At 39.7% G+C, this 21,963-nt stretch overlaps 2 protein-coding genes across 2 annotated transcripts in view; both read right to left on the bottom strand.

Annotated features, from left to right (window-relative positions):
* CDK15 (cyclin dependent kinase 15) overlaps nt 1-21,617 on the bottom strand; it is an 88,737-nt gene extending 67,120 nt beyond the window's left edge. The window contains exons 1-6 of the mRNA XM_009444001.5: nt 21,256-21,617; nt 20,400-20,549; nt 20,092-20,186; nt 15,498-15,577; nt 5,113-5,207; nt 4,289-4,351 (exon numbers count right to left, since the gene is read on the bottom strand). Of these exons, the coding sequence (XP_009442276.1) occupies nt 4,289-4,351; nt 5,113-5,207; nt 15,498-15,577; nt 20,092-20,186; nt 20,400-20,549; nt 21,256-21,378 (606 nt within the window). The 5' untranslated portion in view covers nt 21,379-21,617. The remainder of the gene's footprint in view (nt 1-4,288; nt 4,352-5,112; nt 5,208-15,497; nt 15,578-20,091; nt 20,187-20,399; nt 20,550-21,255) is intronic.
* LOC104005338 (ubiquitin-conjugating enzyme E2 variant 1) lies at nt 3,157-4,184 on the bottom strand. The gene is made up of 2 exons (XM_009444059.3): nt 4,157-4,184; nt 3,157-3,511 (listed from the first exon to the last, which is right to left on the bottom strand). The coding sequence occupies exons 1-2, from the start codon at nt 4,182-4,184 to the stop codon at nt 3,180-3,182; spliced, it is 360 nt and encodes a 119-aa protein (XP_009442334.1). The 3' UTR covers nt 3,157-3,179.
* Nucleotides 21,618-21,963: the final 346 nt, after the last annotated feature.

The raw sequence follows: 21,963 nt of genomic DNA, 5'->3' as shown, positions 1-21,963 counted from the left end.
CAAGAGGTGAACTCTTCTTTGTTACTGATTTTCACATTCCTCTCCATTCTTATTGTCACTACCATAATATCAACCTTGATTACTAATTGCTAACTAGATCCTTGCTGCTCAGTGCTTGGCTCTTGACCAGCACCATCTGCATCAGCTTGACTCATGTTAGAATGCAGAGGCTCAGGCTTAAACCCAGACTTGTTGAGTCAGGTTCCCGGTCACTTGTCTGCTCACTGAAGTTTGAGAGGCACTAGGCCAGGCCACGTCAATAAACCCTTTGGCTCACACCTGTAATTCCAGCACTTTGGGAGGCCGAGCTGGGAAGATAATTTGAGGCTGGGAGTTTGAGGCTGCGGTGAGCCATGACTGCACCATTGCACCCTAGCCTGGGTAACAAAAAGAGACTCTGTCTCAAAACAAACAAACACTTAAGTGGAATCCCTGACTCTAGTCTCTTATTTCCTTTCATATATCCTACAGACCACAGTGATATAAATTTCTTCTGATCATATTATTTTCTCTCAACTCAAACTTAATGACTAATGACTGTACTGTCTAAGGAATAAAATCCACATTTCTTTCTTTTTTAGGGACAGGGTCTTCCTCTGTCACTCAAGCTGGAGTGCAGTTGTGTGATCATGGCTCACCTTAGCCTCAAACTCCTGGGCTCAAGCGATCCACCCACCTAGCCTCCCAGGTAGCTGGGACTACAGGTGTATGCCACCATGCTCAGCTGATTTTTAAATTTTTTGTAGAGATGAGGTCTTGCTATGTTGCCCATGCTAGTCTTGAACTCTTGGGCTCAAGCGATCTTCTTGACTTGGCCTCCCAAAGTGCTGGAATTATAGGTGTGAGCCACCATACCCTGCCTAAGGTCCACATTTCTTAAAAAATGAGGCTCTCAGCCACCTACCCAATCTATTTCCCCAGACTTGTGTATGCTGTTTCACTAATATATTCTGTATTTCAGGCCAACAGAACTAGAAATGCAGTATGGCACTAGTGGGAAAGAATTTTAACTAAGAATCACTTTTAGCAATGGCATAAGCTGGTTCTATAACCTCAGGCAAAATGTTTGTCCTCTCAGATCTTGGATTTCTCCTCTGCAAAATAAGGAAGTTAGGCCAGGCCAGTGCTTTAAAGATTTTTTGACTGCAGTCTACAGTAAGAAATATATATGTATCTGGTATTCACATCCATACATAAAAATATAAGTACAGTTACAATTGGAGCAAAAGTTGCAGAAAATAATACTTGCTCTTTCAAAATGTAATGCATGCTAATATTTTCTATTCTCTTCTCATCCATTTATTTCATTTTTTAAAATGCAGGTTGCTAACCACCATATTGATTTCATAACGCACTAATGGAACCTGGAGATTGCAAAACACTGTGTTTCCTCTAACCCTAACAAACCATGACTCTAGGGTCCTCTTCCTTGAACATATCCTCTATTTCCCTACTCTGTACCTTTGCTGAAAACATTTTCTCTCCCTGTAACATGCTCTCCTATTCTAGACTGTTGAAATGCAGTGTGTTTAAGATCTGAAACTTTTTTTTTTTTTTTTTTTGAGATGCAGTCTCACTCTGTCGCCCAGGCTGGAGCGCAGTGGCGCGATCTCGGCTCACGCAAACTCTACCTCCCGGGTTCACGCCATTCTCCTGCCTCAGCCTCCTGAGTAGCTGGGACTACAGGCGCCCGCCACCACGCCTGGCTAATTTTTTATATTTTTAGTAGAGACGGAGTTTCACCGTGTTAACCAGGATGGTCTTGATCTCCTGACCTTGTCATCCACCCGCCTCGGCCTCCCAAAGTGCTGGGATTACAGGCGTGAGCCACCGCGCCCGGCCGATCTGAAACTTCTTGAAACTAGAAGATATCTTTGATGCCGTTGCACATCTACAGTACTAGATCGTATTTCTTTCTTGATATTCTACACAAGTGTCCTATAATAGTGTTGGTGTGTATTTCTTATCTCTTGTTTTTGGCTGTAAGTCCCTTGAGGGCAGGGATCATGTCTTTGAAGCATTTAGCACAGTGTCTGGTATGTGAGAGTCACTCAAGCCTGAAAATCTCACTCTCTCAGTTATTCTTTCTCCAATCATTCTTCTATTTAATCAACACCTGTAGGTCCTTGAAGCCTTCCACTCTCTTCATAACTATCAGCAAGCTGCTTATCTTCACTTCCTTCCCTCAGATTAGACTCAGACTAGATGCCACTGGCCAGCACATTAACTTCTGTCTTGATAATCTCTTCAACTCTCTTGCCTACCTGTCTCTTCCTTTCACATGTCTGGCAGAACTTCAACTCTGACTCAATCCAACTGTCTACATTCTCTGCTCCTCTATTTAAATTGCCAAGCATTACCATAAAAAAAAAGTCCCGTGATCGTGCAGATAATGTAATGGTCTTCACCCTTACCAGGGTCCTTAACACACCATGAAACATTCCTATTTGATTTCTCTAGTTAGCTCCCTATCCCATTCTCCACACAGCTAACTGGTATTTTAATTTTTTTTTCACTCTCCTTAACCCTTTGTCCTCAAACATTCCTTTCCAAAACCTTACTTCCAGGACTGGGTTAGGTTCCCTTATTATGTGTTCCCACAGTATTCCTAGTTACCATGGTCATAGGCTTTAGCACTTTGCTTCTCACTGCCTGTTTATTTGTTATAGCACAACTTACATATTTCTTTTTTTTTTTTTTTTGAGTTGGAGTCTTGCCCTGTCATCCAGGCTACAGTGCATTGGTGTGATCTTTGCTCGCTGCACCTCCGCCTCCTGGGTTCAAGCAATTCTCCTGCCTCACTCTCTCGAGCAGCTGGGGTTACAGGTGTGCGCCACCACACCTGGCTAATTTTTTGTATCTTTAGTAGAGACGGGGTTTCACCATGTTGGCTAGGCTGGTCTCAAACTCCTGACCTCATGATCTGCCCACTCTGGCCTCCCAAAGGGCTGGGATTACAGGCGTGAGCCACCGCGCCAGGCTAACAACTTATATATTCCAAATGTACAAAAATTAGTATCATTTACAGTATCTTAAGATAAATTTCCTTTGAATGGGAGCTTCCTTTCCAGTACTTTGAGCTCTACAAGCTATATCTAGAAAATTTACTACTATGGAAAATGAAGACTGCTTACATCGAGTATGGGGGAAGGGGAAGGGCCTGTGGTTTTTCTTTTTGATCAATTGCTGTAACACTGTCCTTCAGATGGCTGAGGGATTTTCACATTTTCTTTAGACATCATTAGGCGCTGAAGCTCTTGAAGGATAACTTTGATGATATATGAATTCTGCCATTTTGCTAGCGCTGATATGGCTCTTGGGTTCACCATTCCATTAGAACTATTAACTCTACTCATATTAATTTTTGTTACAAATCTTACAAAGGGGAGTTCTTCTGGGTATTTAGGTCCACATTCTATTTTAAGGCTGTATATTTGGCTTTCATAAATTGCCTGAGCCCATGGTGGCTGCCATCTTGCATTGCTGTCGCTTGAAGACTGGCCCTCACTGCCTATTTAAGTTCATATATCTTACTGGACTTTAAGCTCATTGAAAATAAGAAACAGAACTTATTCATTATTGAAACCCCAGAACTTATTACAGCAATAAGTACTCAATAAATATTTCTTAAATGAATGAATAAATGAATACATAAATAAATATTAGTTAAATGAATAAATACATCATATACAAATTTCATACGGTTATTTTAAGAGCCAATCAATTAATTAATGCCAATAAAACCTTAGGGAATGAAAAGTATGAAATATAAATGGCTTCTAAAATTTATAACAGATGTAGAATTATAGCTAATTAGGAGTTCATTATTTCGATTCTAATGACTGGAAAAATGGGAGTTAGGGCCACATATATAATAGGATCTGCTAGTACAAGTATTGCAGACTTCACCTTAGACCACAGTAATCTGATATGAAGAAGGTATTTATTTTTTGATGGCCTAGCTTTACTTTTTTCCTTTTAGTATAATTCTCCTTCACTCGTTTATTCATCTGAAGGCACATTTGCATGTAGCCATGACTGACAGCATTAGGTTGCTCAGAAAACATTGCTCCATATCTTAAGAAGCAACTCAGCAACTCTTTTTCTTTTTTCTTTCCTTTTTTAAAAAAAAACAAAAACGAAAACAAAACAAAACTTTTCTCTGGAATATCAGTGATGTCCATCCTCTTATTTAGTATCATAGGACTTTGCTTTGTGAGACAGTCTGTTTCGGAATTCTCCTTCTGTGGGCAAGCCAGGAGAGGGTCCTGACCCTTAACGTACTCACTCTGACATTGTGAGGATGAAGCCCTCCTGGATGCTGAGACATATACTGGGCCAGGTCTGTGTGCTAAATAAAACAGTGGAGAAAGAGAAGTGAGTGAATTTAGTGGTGCTTGGATAGCGTCCTAAAGCAGAACATTGACTTGACTGTCAGAAGGTATTACGAAGTACAGAATTTTCAGAATAAGGTGCAAAAGGAATATAACCAGGTTTTCTGAGAACCCACTGTTAAGGTCAAACACAGTGTGTCTTTCTAACTGGCTGCTCTTAGAACAAAGCCTGTTTCTCAGCACAGAGATGCTCATTTTAAATGACTGGCACTGAACACAACGACGCAGGAATTTTTCACTCTCCAAGTGTCCTTGGAGGCAAGTCAAGTACACATACCTTATAAGTTCTTTCTGCTTATTTAAATATTTTTTCTTCCAAAAATACAACATGAGTTATTCTTTAGCAAGCTTGCATACAATTTTTAAATATCTTGTGATTTTTACCTTTATTGTCAATGAAAAAATGTTGGATTCTGCTCAGATAGTGATTAAAATTAGATTAAAAATAAGTGCAAAAGTTTTATTTACAAGGTAAACTCAAGATCCTCATTTATTATTGCTGATGAGGGGAAAAGGGACAGCAAAAGTCATGGGTAAGGAAGCAGGACCAAAGATGGATGTGGGAACAATAAGGTTCTACTAATCACAATAATGAAAATTTCCATGATACTTTTCACATTGTAATAAAAGTTTTATCATGCCATAAAATATTAACAGATTCATTATACAAGTACCAGGTTATTTTTCTCAAGTGTTGTAAAATGCTCGAACAACTCACCATGTATTCAAAAACGAATGTCAGTGTCTCTTTGGTGTGGATTATGTCATGCAGCAGCACAATATTGGCATGTTTCAAACCCTTCAGGAGAGAAGCTAGAAAAATTAAACAAAATGTTAAATCCATCATTGATAATGAAAGTGCTGCTCTAAAGATATCAGATGGTATATATTTTTTCAACATTTCAAATCAAACATTTTGGTTATTTTACTGCTGGAAAACAATCTCTTGTGGCAAAAGAATATTTAAAATTACAAAGAACCTTCATTATTTCAAAAATGGCAAATCATTGCAACTTATTGTTTCTACAGGCTAGAGTGGTTGCAAAAAATATGTTTCCATTTACCTAATCGATTTCATCAAAGCACTCAGAGCACTAAATGCTCCCCTCTGGGAATCTCATCAACCCAGCTTCAGAGCTACAGGAGGAGAGGCCTGGAGAGATAAAGGGCTTTGGAGGAGCAGGAAATGGAGTGCTCTGCCTTCTAGAGCAGGACTTTGCGACATATGACCAGTCTCCAAAATTCTAACTCCCACAAGCGGTCAATAGGGCCGGTGGATATGATTGGTGGGAGACAGGGATAAAAGCATGGGGTAAAGAACTGTTGAAACATGATAGAGACTGGAGATGATTTCTTAAAAGTAATGTTGCAAACCTCTGTGGAAAGGAGAAAATGTGAACTTGAAAAGAGGAGTCGGCCAAACTTGGGGAGCCCAGGGAGGTGAAAGTGGAGAAGGCTGAGGGCTTTCTCTTGCCTCTTCAATAATAGGTTACTAAAGGCAGCCTTGAAGGAAAGAAGTCATCACAAAAGGCCAAGTGACTGGGAGGGGTTTGAAAGTCTGCCTTTGGAGCTTCTGGAGATAGGAAGACCTCTGGCTTCAGGAAAGCAGAGACTAGAAAAGGTACAATAAAGAGACCATGAGGCCGGGCGTGGTAGCGCATGCTTGTGATCCCAGCACTTGGGGAGGCCGAGGTGGGTGGATCACCTGAGGTCAGGAGTTTGAGACCAGCCTGGCCAACATGGTGAAACCCCATCTCTACTAAAAATACAAAAATTAGCCGGGCGTGGTGGGGCCTGGTGGTGCACACCTGTAATCCCAGCCACTCGGGAAGCTGAGGCAGGAGAATCACTTGAACCTGGGAGGCGGAGGTTGCAGTGAGCCAAGATTGCACCACTGCACTCCGGCCTGGGTGACAGAGCGAGACTCCACCTCAAAAAAAAAAAAAAAAAGAGATGATGAGGCTCACCTCAGGGCATCCCTGCATGAAGAAATCGTGTCTTTAAAGCTTAAAGGAAAGGAAAAGTAAAGGATAAAAACTCAAAGCATTATTCTGTAGCCTATGCCTGCATATCATGAATCTCCTGCACCAACTCCCTCCCAGTGTAGAATTCCATAAGATTAAAAATAACTGAAATACTCCCTTAAATTTAGGAACAAAATTATTTTCTTTAGGCATCAACCTATTTTAGTGAATCTGTCGTTTTGCCCTCCTGACAGCCATTCTCCCTTCTAGTGGGGGCACTTCTATTTTCCCCTGGAAAAACAACCGTCTTCTTCCTCAGACCATGCTCATCTGGTGGAACTGACCCGGCCTCTACCCAAGAATGGGCATATGACCCAGGTCTGACCAATCAGAGCACGGCACTCTCCTATCCCTAGTGATTGGTTCAGAGACAGGCACAAAACCCAAGTTTGGCAGAGCCCTGTTTTGCTGGTGCCATTAGAAAAGAAGTGCTTTCTTTTCTACTGTGAGAGCTAAACCTGTGGGATTTAGCCAGGAGTTGCTGGGGTCAGATTACCAACACCTGGTGACAACATGCCTGGGAATAAAATGAATGCACAGCAAACCAGTGTTGGGTAATGAGAGACACGGCTTCCTGATGATATTGCTTATGCCCTACCAGCCTGTAGTTATCAGATCTGTGAGCCAGTGAATTTCTCTCTTTACTTGTCAATTTAAGCTGACTTACGCCGAAGGAGCTCCATCACACCTGTTAACCTTATTTGCTGTAATGACTAATGCCTTAATTTTTACTTTTTGCCCCCAGAGTCCTTATGAGCTACATTTATTATTTCACTTTGACAAGTGTGTTGCTTTGTAAATGTAATAAACAGCTTCTCAGGCATCTGTTTAATCTCCCTAGTCTCAGGCTGAAGGCCACATGGGAATTGAGGGAGTGACTTTCCCCCTTTTTGAGATGCTGCCACACCACCTAGTACCACACTCAGCCGAGAGTAAGCACTTAATTTGTCAAACATATTTATTGAATGTCTTAAGGAGAACTGTCTGTGGAGCCAGAAGCCCTAATATGAATCCTGGCCCTGTCACTTCCTATCTGAGTAAGCTCTGGAGAGTATCTCAACCTAAGTCTCAATTCATTCCTTAGGAAAAGAGACATCGTCTTTTCTGACTTACTTCATAGGGTTGATATGAGGATGGAATCAGATACCATTTGTGGAACCTTGGTAAATGTAAAGCATTACAGAGGCAAATTAGAATTAGTATCCCTTCCCTCTTCTTGCCAGCTTCTTGCCCCTGCCTTTCACCCTGAACCCCACTAAACGTCTACTTTCAGTCTTAAAATCTTGTTTATGGTATGTTTCTGCTAGAGTTTTGAATACCTTCCATATTTGCTGACCATCAGTTGAGAATGCTTATACTTTAGGTGTATTTTTATTTATAAATTATCTCATAAATTTCTCTCTTTCCCCCACCCCTATGTTACAAAGCATATAGCAAAATTAGATTTCAAAAGGATACGGTAAAGCTGAAATTGCTAAGAATATTGTTAAGATATTTTAATTTTATGTTTAGTATAATTTTAGTCTCACCTAACTATATTACTAAAACTCCAGATGCTTCTTTTTAAATCATGATGGCATGATTTGTTCATTATGATGGCCTCATGCTCTCACTTGCTAAAATGGCCAAGGAACAATATCTACTTGGAATGAGGCTTCCTGCTAACAATACTGGGTAAAAACTTCATGTCGTCTTCTTGATAATTACAGTTTTTGTAGGAGTAGGAAAAATGTCTGTTTTGTATTTCTCTGTTGTTCACTTACATTGGAATTACTAGTTTTACCTTCAACCCACAGTTTCTTTGCAGAAATCTTTTTAACCATTCATCCATTTTATGAAGATTAACCACTCGTACATGTCAAGTCCTCTCAACTTTTTATCACATACAAATCTATTGGCATTACCTTCCAAATTGTCCAGAACCCCTCCCTTCTTGCCATATCTTCTGCCAGCACCCTGGACCAAGCCACTATCATATGTTGGCTGAATTATTGCAAATGCCTCCCATCTGCCTGCTTCCCTGCTTTCCTCCTATGGCCACTTCTTCACAGGAGAGCCAGACACTGCTATCCTTCTCAAATGAGTTAGGGCATGTGCCTCCTGGTTCCAAACCCTCCAGTGGCCTCTCATCTCCTGCAGAGTAAATTCAAAGGACTTGTGATTTCCTGCCCACCCTACTGTTGGCTGTGCCCATCGTGACCTGTCATCTCCTCACACTCTCATCTTTGCTCACTTGGCTTTAGCTTCACTGGCCTCCTAGCTGTTCCTTAGACACACTTGCAAACACACTTCCACCCCAGGATTTTACACTTGCCAATGTCTTTTCCTGTAATCCTCTCTTCTCACCTCTCTGCCTTCATCCTCCCTCACTTTCTTCAGAGCCTCCGCTCAAGTGATACATATAGGTGCAGACTTCCATCGCTTCTCGGCCTTTTGGCTAAGATCAAGTGTAGGTGCAGACTTCCTTGACCATTCTAGGTGAGATAGCAGCCCTCTACTCCATCCCACCTCAGCAGCCCTCCACCCCATCCCACCTCTACCCCATCCTACCCTCTCTCTCTGGGCCCTGCTTTATTCTTTTCCATAGTGCCTGTCACCACCGTCTGACATTTTATATATAAATATTTGTTTATTGCCTGTCTCCACAATTGAGAATATAAACTCCATTGAGAGTGGGCACTTTTGGTTTTTTTGCTTATTGCTATATACTCAGTGCCTAGAACAATGTCTGGCACTCAATAAATATTTATCTTTAAATTAGTGGTCACTAATTACCTAATATCATTTCTATACCTCTAGTTGGTTGGTAAAGGGTGTTTCTGTTGAAGATGCTTTTATTCCTTCTTTCTTTTAGTTGTCTCCCTCATTAGATTATAAATATTCTATGCTTTATGGCCATTCCTATTACTGCTTTTCTGGTGCCCTAGAACTACTGAAATCGTTATATGAAAACTGTGAATTTTGCTGAATAATGAATAGGGAATTCAGATGAAAGAGCAGATGATGTTTAAAGCATTTATCTCACAGTATTGTTTATCATTTTGGTCCATCCACCAGAGGGATCTGAAATGCCTACAGTCTCAAATGTGTGGGTCTTAAACCCAGGAAGAAAAGGCCTTTCTTTCTTCTAATTTTAAGGACATTTTATAAACTGCACAGCAGGATGTGATATCTGTCCTGCAGACTAAACAGTTGAGGGACACAAAAGTCAACTGAGAAGGGCAAAGATCCTAAAATTAGCATTCTGAGTCTCATAAAATAGTGGTTTTTTATTATTAATGTATCCTATGTATACTTATTTTTGTTTTTCTTCAAAGAAAAGACACAAAAGGAAATAGGGATGTCTTTAAGGCTCCAGAGGAAAGCTGATTCTCCAAGTCCTAGGATGTCGCTCTATGTAATGAAGGCCTGGTAGTCAAAGTCGTCTTTAGGCTGTAAACTCATTGAGGGCATGGATTGAACTTGCCCTTGTCTTTGCATCTCCAGCACTAGCACAGGCCTGGCATGTGGTGCTCAATAAGTGCTCATGAATTAATGAAAGCCAGGCCAATTGTAATGAGTTTATGAGGAATTATATAATGAGTCAATGATGGAGTCCTCCCCAACCCTCATTGGACATTGAATAAAAAAGTGTTTCTAGTCCCTGTTGTTACATTTCCTCTGACCTGAGAATCATAAATCAAGTCAATGAGTCAAGTTATGCATTCCAAGAAAAGAAATAATTGAAATAATTTTAGATAAATGTTAGAGAAATACTAAGACAAGTGTCAGATAAGTAGTTGTCTTGGTATCTTTGGAATTGTAATGCTGATCACATACCATTATCCTGGCATTATTTTGTTTTATAAAGATGTAACTATGCACAATGAATTTGCTGTATTTGTCATGTGATATGATTGTGTTCAATGGCAGACTTTCTGTCAACCAGGCCTACCCGAGACTATTTGTGGTCATTGGCAATTCAGAAGTTCTAATCAGCCTCCTCCCCTGCCCATTGTATGACCTTAGGGAGGCTCCTTAGCCTATTTTTGGCTCAGTTTTCTCATATATGGATTGGGAATCATTACTTTGTAATGTTTCTCTACTAGAGAATGATCTTAAAAGATTCTTAGCTGAGACTGTTTCTAATTTAAACACTGTAATAACCGGCACTGTAGAATCAATGATAGAATCAGAATTGATGAATATACAACATGATATGTTATTTTCTTTAAAATATTTCTTCTGGACACACAAGTGGCCAACAAACATATGAAAAAATTTCTCAACGTCACGAATCATCAGAGAAATGCAAATCAAAACCTCAATGAGATACCATCTCACACCAGTCAAAAAGGCTATTATTATTTAGAAGTAAAAAGTTAATGGATGCTGGTAAGCTTGAGAAGAAAAGGGAGTGCTTATACACTGTGGGTGGGAATGTTAATTAGTTCAGCCACTGTGGAAAACAGTTTAGAAATTTCTCAAAGTGAGGCAGGGCAGGTGAGTCCCAAAACTGGGGCTTAGCCTGGGAGGGTTCTTGGCTTCACCCAGGAAAGAATTCAAGGGTGAGCCTGTGGTGTTAGACAGCAGCTTTTATTGAAGCAGCAGTGTTCAGCAGCAGCAGGTGTACCTCTCCTTGCAGAGCAGGGCTGCCACATAGGCAGTGTGCCCAGAGTAGCAGCTCATAGGTAGCTCTACAGTTATATTTATACCCACTTTTAGTTATATGCAAATTAAGGGGCAGTTTATGCAGAAAGTTTTAGGAAAAGAGTGGTAATTCCAGGTTGTCAGGTTGTTGCCATGGGAAAGGGTGGTAACTTTCAGGTGTTGCCGTGGCAATGGTAAACTGACATGGCACACTGGTGGGTGTGTGTTCTGGAAAGCTGCCTCCCCCTAGGCCCTGTTTTGGCTAGTCCTAAATTTGGTTTAGTGTTCAAGCCCCATCTCTGGAGTCGAGTCCCATCTCCTGCCTCAAAAAAACCAAAAACAGAATTACCATTTGACCCAGCAATTCCATTCCTGGGTATATACCCAAAGGAAAATAAATTGTTCTGTCAAAAAGACACCTAGACTTTTATGTTCGTCACAGCACTATTCACAATAGCAAAGACATGGACTCAACCTAGGTGCCCAGCAATGGTGGATTGGATAAAGAAAATTTGTACACTGGCACCATAAAATACTATGCAGCCACAAAAAAAAAAAAAAAAAAAAAAATCATGACCTTAGCAGCAACATGGATGCAGATGGAGGCCATTATCCTAAGTGAATTAACCCAGGAACAGAAAACAAATACCACATGTTCTCACTTACAAGTGAAAGCTAATAACTGGGGGTATTGGGTACACACAGAGATAAGATGGGAATAATAGACTCTACACCAGGGACTCCAAAAGAGGAGAGGAAGGGAGAGGGACACGGGTTGAAAAACTACCTATCAGGTACTATACTCACTATTTGGGTGACAAGATACCTCAGCATCATGCAATATACTCATGTAACAAACCTGGACATGTACCCCTTGAATCTAAAATTAAAGATTAAAAAAATACTTCTTCTGCATTTTCCTTAATGTTTATATAAAATGTATAATAAAAACAGATTTCTATTTTTATTTTTACTGTTGCTAAACAATAAATAGTTAAGCATTTCCAAATTCATCATAATAAAGTAGAAAGGATTTTAAATAGAATAGATATGGATTCTAACAACTCTGATTAGTATCTCTGTGACCTCAGACAAGTTACCTAACCTCTCTGAGGCTGGAATTTCTTTATCTCTACAACAAAAATAGCAATTTTACTTCCTAGGGTTGGTATAAAGGTTTTAAAAATATACATTATGTAGGGGAAGGGGGAGATTATGTCATATGCCTCATCCTCAAAAAAGGTTAGTTATATGACTCCTTCCTAAGAAAAATGCTATTAACAGGCTGAAAGTCCTCAGTTTAAACCAAAAGTTGACCACTTGAACAAAAATATTTAAAACAATGCACATTATTAAGATATTGCTATAAAGTTTCATAAAACTAAGAAATGTTGTACTATGTAAAAACATAACACATTAGCCTATTCAAATGAAAGTATTTCCTCCTAGTTGTAAAAATCAACACTTAAAATACAATTCTAGAGTCAATTATGAGAGATTTCCAAGGCACTATGAAGGCCTCTGCTTTTCTTAATTAGCAAAGGAATGAGGGTGGTAGGGAACACATCTATTTTGTGTACTGCTGTGTATCTAGCAGTTCGGCAGAGTACCTGGTCATAGTAGGTGCTAAATGAATATTTCTAGAGTGGGTGCGTAGAAAGCATATGAATTTTTGAATCAGAGAGATTTGGTTTGAATCACCACCATATAGTGGAATAATATTAATAATATCTATCTCTAAAGATTGTTAAGAGGATTGAAAGAAGTATGAAAAGCACTGACACATGTATTAAGATATATTTCCCTTGGGAGGCTGAGACACGCAGATCACCTGAGGTCAGGAGTTCAAGACCAGCCTGGCCAACATGGTGAAACCCTGTCTCTACTAAAAATACAAAATTAGCTGGGTGTGGTGGCACATGCCTCTAATCCCAGCTACTCCGGAGGCTGAGGCAGGAGAATTGCTTGAACCCCAAAGGCAGAGGTTGCAGTAAGCCAAGATTGTGCCATTGCACTCCAGCCTGGGCAACAAGAGCAAAACTTCGTCTCAAAAATATATATATATATATTTCCCTTAGTGCTGTTCATACTTTTGCTAGTTTCATAATATCACATGTTAGGGTCAAATGAAAATAGTACTCCAAATGACCAGACTAGTAAATTGCCACATGTATTCTACCTGTATAGAAAGAGACCATATATGTAGTAAAATCATACTTAATAAATCTTTGGCTGCTATACCATCAGGGCAGCCAAATTGTTCAGGAAAAGCAATTCCTGCTTCAAGGCTTTTTAAAGAAGGCTGCATTACTTGTTCAGTTTTCCTGCACATACCTTTCGGTTGCCTTTTTAGCTAGTGACCCTGGATTTTAGCTAATGAACTCCAGCTGTTCTTATTTTGCCTTCCAGCCCTTCTCATTTAACCTCCTGTCTCCCTGGTCTCACATCCTTAAAGTTCTTACAGGAAAAATGGGACAGTGCCAAAGTTTTCGAATAAAGCCTCATATCTTCTTGAGGGGAGAGGGCTCTTTTAACAAGGGCTCCAAGCTTTTATAGTGGTGTAAAAAGAAACATTCATTGTTGGAAATTGGATTCCTAACAACCTCCAATGTGTCAGAAATCCTCTTGTGGTTTTTAATATTACACAAGCAAAGCATTCGGTAAGGTAAGTCCATAAAACAAACCAAGAAAGTCCACAGTTGACTACTAAATGTAATTGTAAACACCTGTGATGGAGAGGCAATTCCTCCGTAAATATGCAATGAAAGAAACATTTAGCATACAGAACAAAACGGATCCAGGTTTTCTGAACCATGCTGAGAACCATCTGTTAGCAAACCTAGCAAAAGGTTTCACTGTTACAGTTAAATGTCAACCTGAAAAACTTGGCTGTGGGCAATATCTAAGCAAAGCCAATCTTAAGCAATTGGCAAACTCAAGCTCACAAAGGAAACCTTCCTCTTATGCGGGTGACCTGGGAATTTCTATTACGTTCACAAATACTCTTTAACCTATCCATACATCTCTTTCCAAATCTGATCATCCTTTCATGGAGACCATTAATAAGTACATTAGTTAATGCAGTTTCCATTATATTAAACACTTAAAACCATGCCTTCTCCCAGAATGCACCTGATCCTACCAGGATGAATCTCTGGCTAAACCAATAGCCCATTTGGCCCTTCCAATTAAATTCAAAATGATGTATTTCCCAGGGGCTCTGAAAGACTTTTGAAAAGGGTATCAAATTCAGTTATAAACCCATTTTCTGAATTGCTTTTTCCATGCCTGTTTGCATAACCCATCCTTCGAAGCTCAGTTCAAAATCTAGTGACTCCATCAGTCACACTGAGACTAACTTGCTCTCATCTTAGTTTATGTCTTTTATACACTTGTAACTTGAATCATGTGCTCTGTTAAGACTGCAAATGATAGAACAAAGATATGGGTTTCTCTTCTCATCCTTCACAGCATCCAGCAGCATACTCTGCATATAGCATGTGCTCAGTAAAGAACAGAAGATAAGTAGTTAAAAGTGGGAGAAAATAAGGCCAGGGCAGTGCCATTTCTCTGGGATTTTGCTGAAATGCATAGCAATCCTATCATCATCTTATTTCAAATGGCTCGTGCAATAAAGGTTGATAAATTATATTTTAAATGATTCATTTCACTAAGTTGGCTTCTTGATGTTTATATTATAAAGTATTAGTTATCCTGATGGTAAATAAGACATTACCCAGGAAAAGAAGAATGGAATAATAATGGTCAACATTTGTTGAACTCTGAAAAACTGACTCTGTGATAAGTGCTTTATATACATATTCTTGTTGAATCCTCATAACAACTCCATGAAATAGGTACCACTATTATCCTCTTCCTGCAAGAAACTGAGTAATAAATAGCTAAAGTAACCTACCCAACATCATACCACTAGTGATTGGTGGACCTGTGCTGCAAACCCAAGTCCATTTGACACCAGGTTCCTCACCCATTTGTTGTCCAGGGCACAGAGAAAATACCGGCAGAACACTAAACATGCATGCCTTCTGGAGAATCTCCAAGTGCTAGCTAACAACATGTTATGTTCAGGCAAATTTCCCAGTAAGAATTTGTGTGATTATATATTTTCTCTTTTATAGGAATTTTCTGAGGTTATATAGGTATAGCCTTAGCACCTAGCATGAGGCCAAACACATGGAAAGTATTAGTAATTGCTCAGTGAATTTATAGTTTCGGTCAAGTGATATAATAGTCTTAAATCTCAATTTCCTCAAAATTAAGTAATAAAATAGCAGTGTAAATTTCTTGAAAAACTTGTATGAAAAATAAAAATGTAATTATAGTATTCCAGAAGAATCAAAACTAGATGCTGAATGGATCAATGCAATACATTTTTTACCAAATCAAGGACTCAAAACAGATCTATTGGGTCCATTTCTGCTGTTCTTACCTTCTCGGATAGCTGTAAATGGGACTCCTTCCTCTGCATTCATGCTGATGACTTTTAAAGCCACTAGTTGTCCATTTATTCTAGAAGAGAGGGATTGAGGGACACACACTTATTGAGGTGGTTCAAAGCAGCAATTTATACCAAAGATGGCTTAACAAAAGCACTTTCACTTCAAAATATATTCTAGCATATAAATCTATAATTTTCTCAAAATAAAAAGTTTAACATGTATCAATACGTATATAGCATATATATTCCAAAGCATTTTCCCTCTTTACTAAAGTGATATATATATGTCCATTATAGAAAATTTGGAGCTTATTATTATTTTTCATCTGACTTTTTGTAGTGTGTTTTTTGTTTGTTTGTTTGTTTTGAGACAGAATCTCGCTCTGTTGCCCAGGCTGGAGTACAGTGGCACGATCTCGGCTCACTGCAACCTCCGCCTCCTGGGTTCAAGCAATTCTCCTGCCTCAGCCTTCCAAGTAGCTGGGATTACAGGGGACCCCCACCACACCTGGCTAATTTTTGTATTTTTAGCAGAGATGGGGGTTTCACCATTTTGGCCAGGCTGGTCTCGAACTCCTGACCTCAGGTGATCTGCCCACCTCAGGCTCCCAAAGTGCTGGGATTACAGGCGCGAGCCACCATGCCCAGCCTTGTAGTGGTCTTCTAACAGTTTCCCTGCTGAGACACTTGCACTCCTACTATTTACTCTCAGCAGAGTAGTTGGAGGCATACTTTTCAAATGACAATCAGGACAAGCCACTTTTCTGTTCAAAAGCCACCATATCTCCACACGTTACTTAGAATAAAAGCCAAATTCTTGTAGCCGGCTTCTAAGTGTTACCTGATCTTCCCAGGCCACACCATTATCTCTCTCTATCTTCATTTCCTCCTACTCTCCCCTTATTCAACATTTTATTCATGATATCAGCTAAGTGCTGAGAATAGAGAAGATTTTAATGCAGGTATAAATCCATTGTTTTTAATACAGTGGGATTAAAATTATATTGTTAGTAACCTTTTTTCCTCCATGTAACTTTTCTCTTATAGTTCATTCTTGTACAATCTGATATTTAATAAAGATTTAACATTTCATCAGGCTGGGCACAGTGGCTCACACCTGTAATCCCAGCACTTTGGGAGGCCAAGGCCGGTGGATCACGAGGTCAGGAGATCGAGACCATCCTGCCTAACACAGTGAAACCCCATCTCTACTAAAAATACAAAAAAATTAGCCAGGTGTGGTGGTGGGCACCTGTAGTCCCAGCTACTCGGGAGGCTGAGGCAGGAGAATGGCATGAAACTGGGAGGCGGGGCTTGCAGTGAGCCAAGATCATGCCACTGCACTCCAGCCTGGGCAACAGAGCAAGACTCCGTCTCAAAAAAAAAAAAAAAAAAGTGCATACCATCAGCCAGGCGCAGTGGCTCACGCCTGTAATCCTAGCACTTTGGGAGGTTAAGGCAGGTGGATTGCCTGAGCTCGGGAGTTTGAGACCAGCCTGGGCAACATGGTGAAACCCCGTCTCTACTAAAATACAAAAAATTAGCCGGGTATGGTGGCACGCGCCTGTGATCCCAGCTACTCAGGAGGCTGAGAGAGGAGAATTGCTTGAACCCGGGAGCTGGAGGTTGCAGTGAGCCGAGATTGCGCCACTGCACCCCAGCCTGGGCGACAGAGTGAGACTCCATCTGGAAAAAAAAAAAAAAAAAAAGAGTGCATACCATCATCATGATTTATGACTTTTGATGTTGACCTTAGTCCCCTGTCTGAGATAGTGTTGGTCAGGTTTCTCTACTCTAAAGTTACTCTTTCTCCCCCTTTTTCATACTGTACTTTTAGAGAAATGCCACTATGAATGACCCACACTTAAGGAGTGGAGAGTTATGCTGTACCTCTTTGAAGGTATATTATCTACGTAAATTATTTGTATTTATTTGGCATGAGAGATTTGTTTCTTCTCTCCCATTTGTTAATGTATTGAATCATTTATTTATATCAGTACGGACTCATAGATATTTATTTTATACTTTGGGTTATAATTTAATACCACTTTTTTTGGTTGCTCATATTTTTGCAGCTTTGTCCTTTGGAAGCTCTTTCAGTTGGCTCCTGTGTCCCTCTGTCATAGCCCTATCATGTGGGTTGACTTTTAGCTTTCATCTTCATTTTTTTTTTTGGCCTATTTGAAAGGTAAAAAGGTTTATCACATTTTAATTTATATTTCTTTAACCATATGTGAAACTGACTTTTCATAAGTTTATGGATCTTTTCTGTTTTTCTTGTGATTTGCCGATTTGCCCACCTTTTTATTGAACTATTTTGCATATGCTTTTCCCCAGTTTCTTTTGTTTGCCTTATCATGTCTTTGAAATTTTGTTTTAAAGTTTTATGATGTAAGTATTTTCCTCAGAACATGGTTCTGTGAAATTCTCCCCCAAATTCTGCAAAAAGTTTTTTGGCAAATATGTTTATAAGAGAAAATGCTTTTTTTTTTTTTTTTTGAGACAGTGTCACTGTCACCCAGGCTGGAGTGCAGTGGTGCCGATCTCAGCTCACTGCAACCTCTGCCTCCAAAGTTCAAGTGATTCTCCTGCCTCAGCCTCCTGACTAGCTGGGACTACAGTTTTATAAATAAGGTAACACTTTAACCGGGAATCTGATGGAGAGGGGGAGTCAGCTGTGTGCATGAACAGTGGAAGGCAGCTCCAGGCAGAGGGAACAGCAAGTTAAAAGTCCTTGACTGAGGCAGGAACAGTCTGGCATTGAAGCAGGAGAGGGGAAGGAGATGAGGACAGGGAAGAGCTGAGTGTGTGCCGGGGAACGGAGGGTAGGGATTCTATAGGGTCTTGTACAATGACCATCCAGAGACTGTTGTATTAGATATTTACAGGATATTTGTATTAGGAAATCTAATAATGCAAAGATGTCAATAATTCTCTAACTTAGAGTTTTGATATATTCTAAAAATAGCCTAAAGCAACAATAATTAAAATCATGCAGCACAAATATAAGATAGATTAAGGAAACATGATTTTTAAAAGATTAGAACAGAAAGAATTTCAAGTATTCTTGAGATCTAATATATAATCATGGCAGCATTTCAAACCATCAGAGAAAAGAAAATCTAATAAATGGAGCTGGGGTGATTGTGAATATACAATATAAATTCCCAGTAGATGAAAGAGTTAAATGAAAAAGAAAACATAAAGTAACTAGAAGAAAAGATAAGTGAATTCTGTGCAAACTTTGGGCTGGAAAGGTCTGTGCAGAACAATCAAAGTCAGAACTCAGAAGAGAGGATCAGAAGTGTCCATGGTGCCCACGTATCCAAGTATGTTCCAGGGTGCCCCCGTTCCGAGCCACCTTGAAAACAGTTACCATGGCCAAATTGATATGAGGAAGCTTAGAATAAAATAAAATGTGGTCATTTATTGCAGATGTTCTCAGCATTGAAAAAAGTTAATGTACACCATGACTAAAACAGATTAAGAAAGTATAAAGGGCCAGGGGCAGGAGAGTTGCTTGAACCCAGGAGGCAGAGGTTGCAGTGATCTGAGATCGCACCACTGCACTCCAGCCTGGGTGACAGAGATTCCATTCCAAAATAAATAAATAGATAAATAATAAAATAAAATAAATCTGTATGTCCCCTACAATCCTGTTTTAACAAGTAAAAATAATAATAACAGCATAAATACTAAGATAAATAATAAATATTTAGTCTTGGAGTAGTTATACAAAATTTTTCTTTTTTTGTTTTTGGCCAGTTAAGTGAAGCAGCGGGAGTGGAGAAGGAACAAAGAAATCTGTAACTGGTTGTGACCAAGTAGTTGTAAACACCACTGCACTCGGATCAGCTATATTTTTAAAATTAATATTTAACCACTATTGAGCCATTACTTTTCTCTCTATTGGAGTAACATAAAGAAAAAAGTGACCATCCAACTTTCCCACCTTGACTAAAAGGGGAATTCATGGATCTTTTACATATATTTAACAAAGTTGGTTGTTTACCAAAATTAGTACTTAGCTTTTGAATAAGCAGTATTTTTATTCTCCAGACATTTTGTGTATTTTGCAAATATAAAAAATCTAGGATTTATCATCTTTTGCATGTACCATAATTTGCAGAAACCAACTTCAGTTTCTTCTATAAAGGCCAGGGGGAGGAATGAAGCAGCAAATTCCAGGTTGCCATTACAAACCTCTGTCATTGTGATTTAGGGAGGGATATAAAAAACCTGTTAGAGACGCTTTACCAACTGTGCCTCCCACAGGCCTGAAGAGTGATAATTGTTCTTTGGGTCAGTAGTAGAGAATGTCTATTTTCTTTGAATTCTCTGAATTGAATGCAAGAAGGGAAAGGCTGATAAACATTTAAGTGGGCTGATTTTAATTAGGGCAGGGCAGGTTTGTTTTTCTTTCAAGGCTGTTTAAGTCATCATGTCTCTCTCCCTGTCGGCCATGGTGTCTTGCACAGGTCCTGAGTGCTATGAACTTCTATGATGTCTCACCTGGCTTTATAATGTGAAATTGGGGGGGCGGGACTCTCATCTCTAAAGTCTCTCCCAGCTATGTGTCACTCACCTGCTAATCCCCTTGTAAACTGTAGCATAAGAGCCTTCACCCAGCTTCTCCAAGTTCAAGTAAGATGAGGCTGCCCCAAAAGGGAGGCTCTTCCTCTGCTCTAGGGGAATGGGGAAAAGGAGCGGGTGAAAGGGAAGAGAGAAAGAGCACTTTTTTTAGTGTTGACTTTTTTTCCCCAGGGAAATTAGACAGCATTGCCAGAGCAGACTTGGGAAGGCTCGCTCAGTAATTGCCCTGGAAGCAAGGGCCAGCCTCCGTAGACAAGCTCACATTAAATTCTTCTTGATCAACATCAGCTGCTCACTCACCCACTGAAAACCCTGCCTCAGATCCTCTTCCTGAAAAGAATCACTGTTACTCCGTGGCCTTTTACTCTTGAACTTCTGGGCACGGACAGCTTGAAGTCCCCTGGGGTGAAATGAAGTCATGGAACATGATGCTTCTTTTAGGTCTGTTAGCTAGAGAAAAAAGAAAGAGCAGAAATAAAATTTATGCAAAGTAAAGATTCAGTGCCTGGTAAAACCATTTTTTCTTTATTTGCCTCATTTTCACTCTTCAAATGTTTTCTAAGCTTCCTGTACCCCCAAAAGGCACTTTTCTTGAAAGATCCCTGAAAAAGACCATAATGGTATCAACTCCTGAAATACTACATTCTTTCTTCACCTAAAAATGTGTCTTTAACATTCAGGTTAACCTAAATCTCTTTGATGGATGTTTTGCAACTTTTTTCTGATTAAGTCTGGCTTTTTTTTTTCATGTCCACTTAATTTATTGCTGTAGGGGAATAATCTATGGCATTGCTAATAATCATGAACTAATTACTAAAGTTTCAAATCCATAGCATACCAACTAATACTGCAGCTTGCCTTTTAAGTTTCAGCTCTGTAATTTAGGACCTTAGAGATTTTGAGAGAACTACTTTCTCGACTTCAAGCCAAGTGAGTTTCGTGCAGCCCAAAGCCAAGGATTATTTTTCCCTTTTGGTTTACAAGAAATTCCCCAAATTTGATAACTACAGCCATAAATTTTCTGTGACTTTAATAGAATTTTCATTTTATTGGTTTAGACCTACCGCAGAAGAATCAGACCCCGCTACAAAAAGGGAGTGTCTGAACTCCTTGGTTTATCAATAGAGAAAGATGCTCTCTCCTGGGATACAAATACCTTGAACGCAGCCTCCGTGGTCTCAGGCTGACTCCTCCGACAGCTGTGTGCCTCGCCTCCCTCTGAACAACGATAGCAGCTGCATCCAGGCTGTACAGTCTTTGCACACAGCTCTTGACCCATAATCTTCTAGGTTCAAGGAGAAAACCCGCACTTGAACCTTTCCCCCACTGCCTCTCCTATCCTTGTTCTCTCCCTTTTTGCCAGAGGTCAGCAGCGTGGAGCTTTCATATGACTCACATGATGGCTCTGCCTGGAGCAGCCTCACAACTTCAGCAGTTTTTCCTTATCAGTGCAAGAAACTCCACATCAGACAGGGATTGCTTGCATTCAGATGTGCACAACTGAAAACGAGGCAGCTGCTATTGAATAGAATGAAATTTGGCACAGTTAAGGTTCTTGTTCTGGCCACAAGTTACTGCTATTGGTATACATAGTTTTTAGGGATTGACATTGCTTATCTATGCAATGATATTTATATGATATCATTGATGGTGATATTGATATTAGGTTTTCCTGATGCTAAAGTGGACATGTTGAGGAGTATTTTTCTCCCTACCTTTTATCTGAAAGCATTTTGGTTTTCAGACTTTAAAACAAATTTGCTACCTAGCTAACTTTTAGTAGTCAAAGAAACCACAGAATCATAAAACAGGAAAAAAGTTGAAGATATCTACTGCATCTCTTTGCCTTCAAACAATAGTGTGT

This window comes from Pan troglodytes, chromosome 13 (assembly GCF_028858775.2).
Source record: "Pan troglodytes isolate AG18354 chromosome 13, NHGRI_mPanTro3-v2.0_pri, whole genome shotgun sequence".
NCBI lineage: Eukaryota > Metazoa > Chordata > Mammalia > Primates > Hominidae > Pan > Pan troglodytes.
Note: the sequence above shows the minus strand (reverse complement) of the source record. Positions and strands in the feature narration are given on the sequence as shown.

Coding starts and splice junctions, on each gene's coding strand:
- LOC104005338 (XM_009444059.3), bottom strand. CDS start 4,184: ATGGACATCACTGATATTCCAGAGAAAA. Junction 3,512..4,156: donor CACTGATATTCCAGAGAAAA/GTTTTGTTTTGT, acceptor GAACTTAAATAG/GCAGTGAGGGCCAGTCTTCA.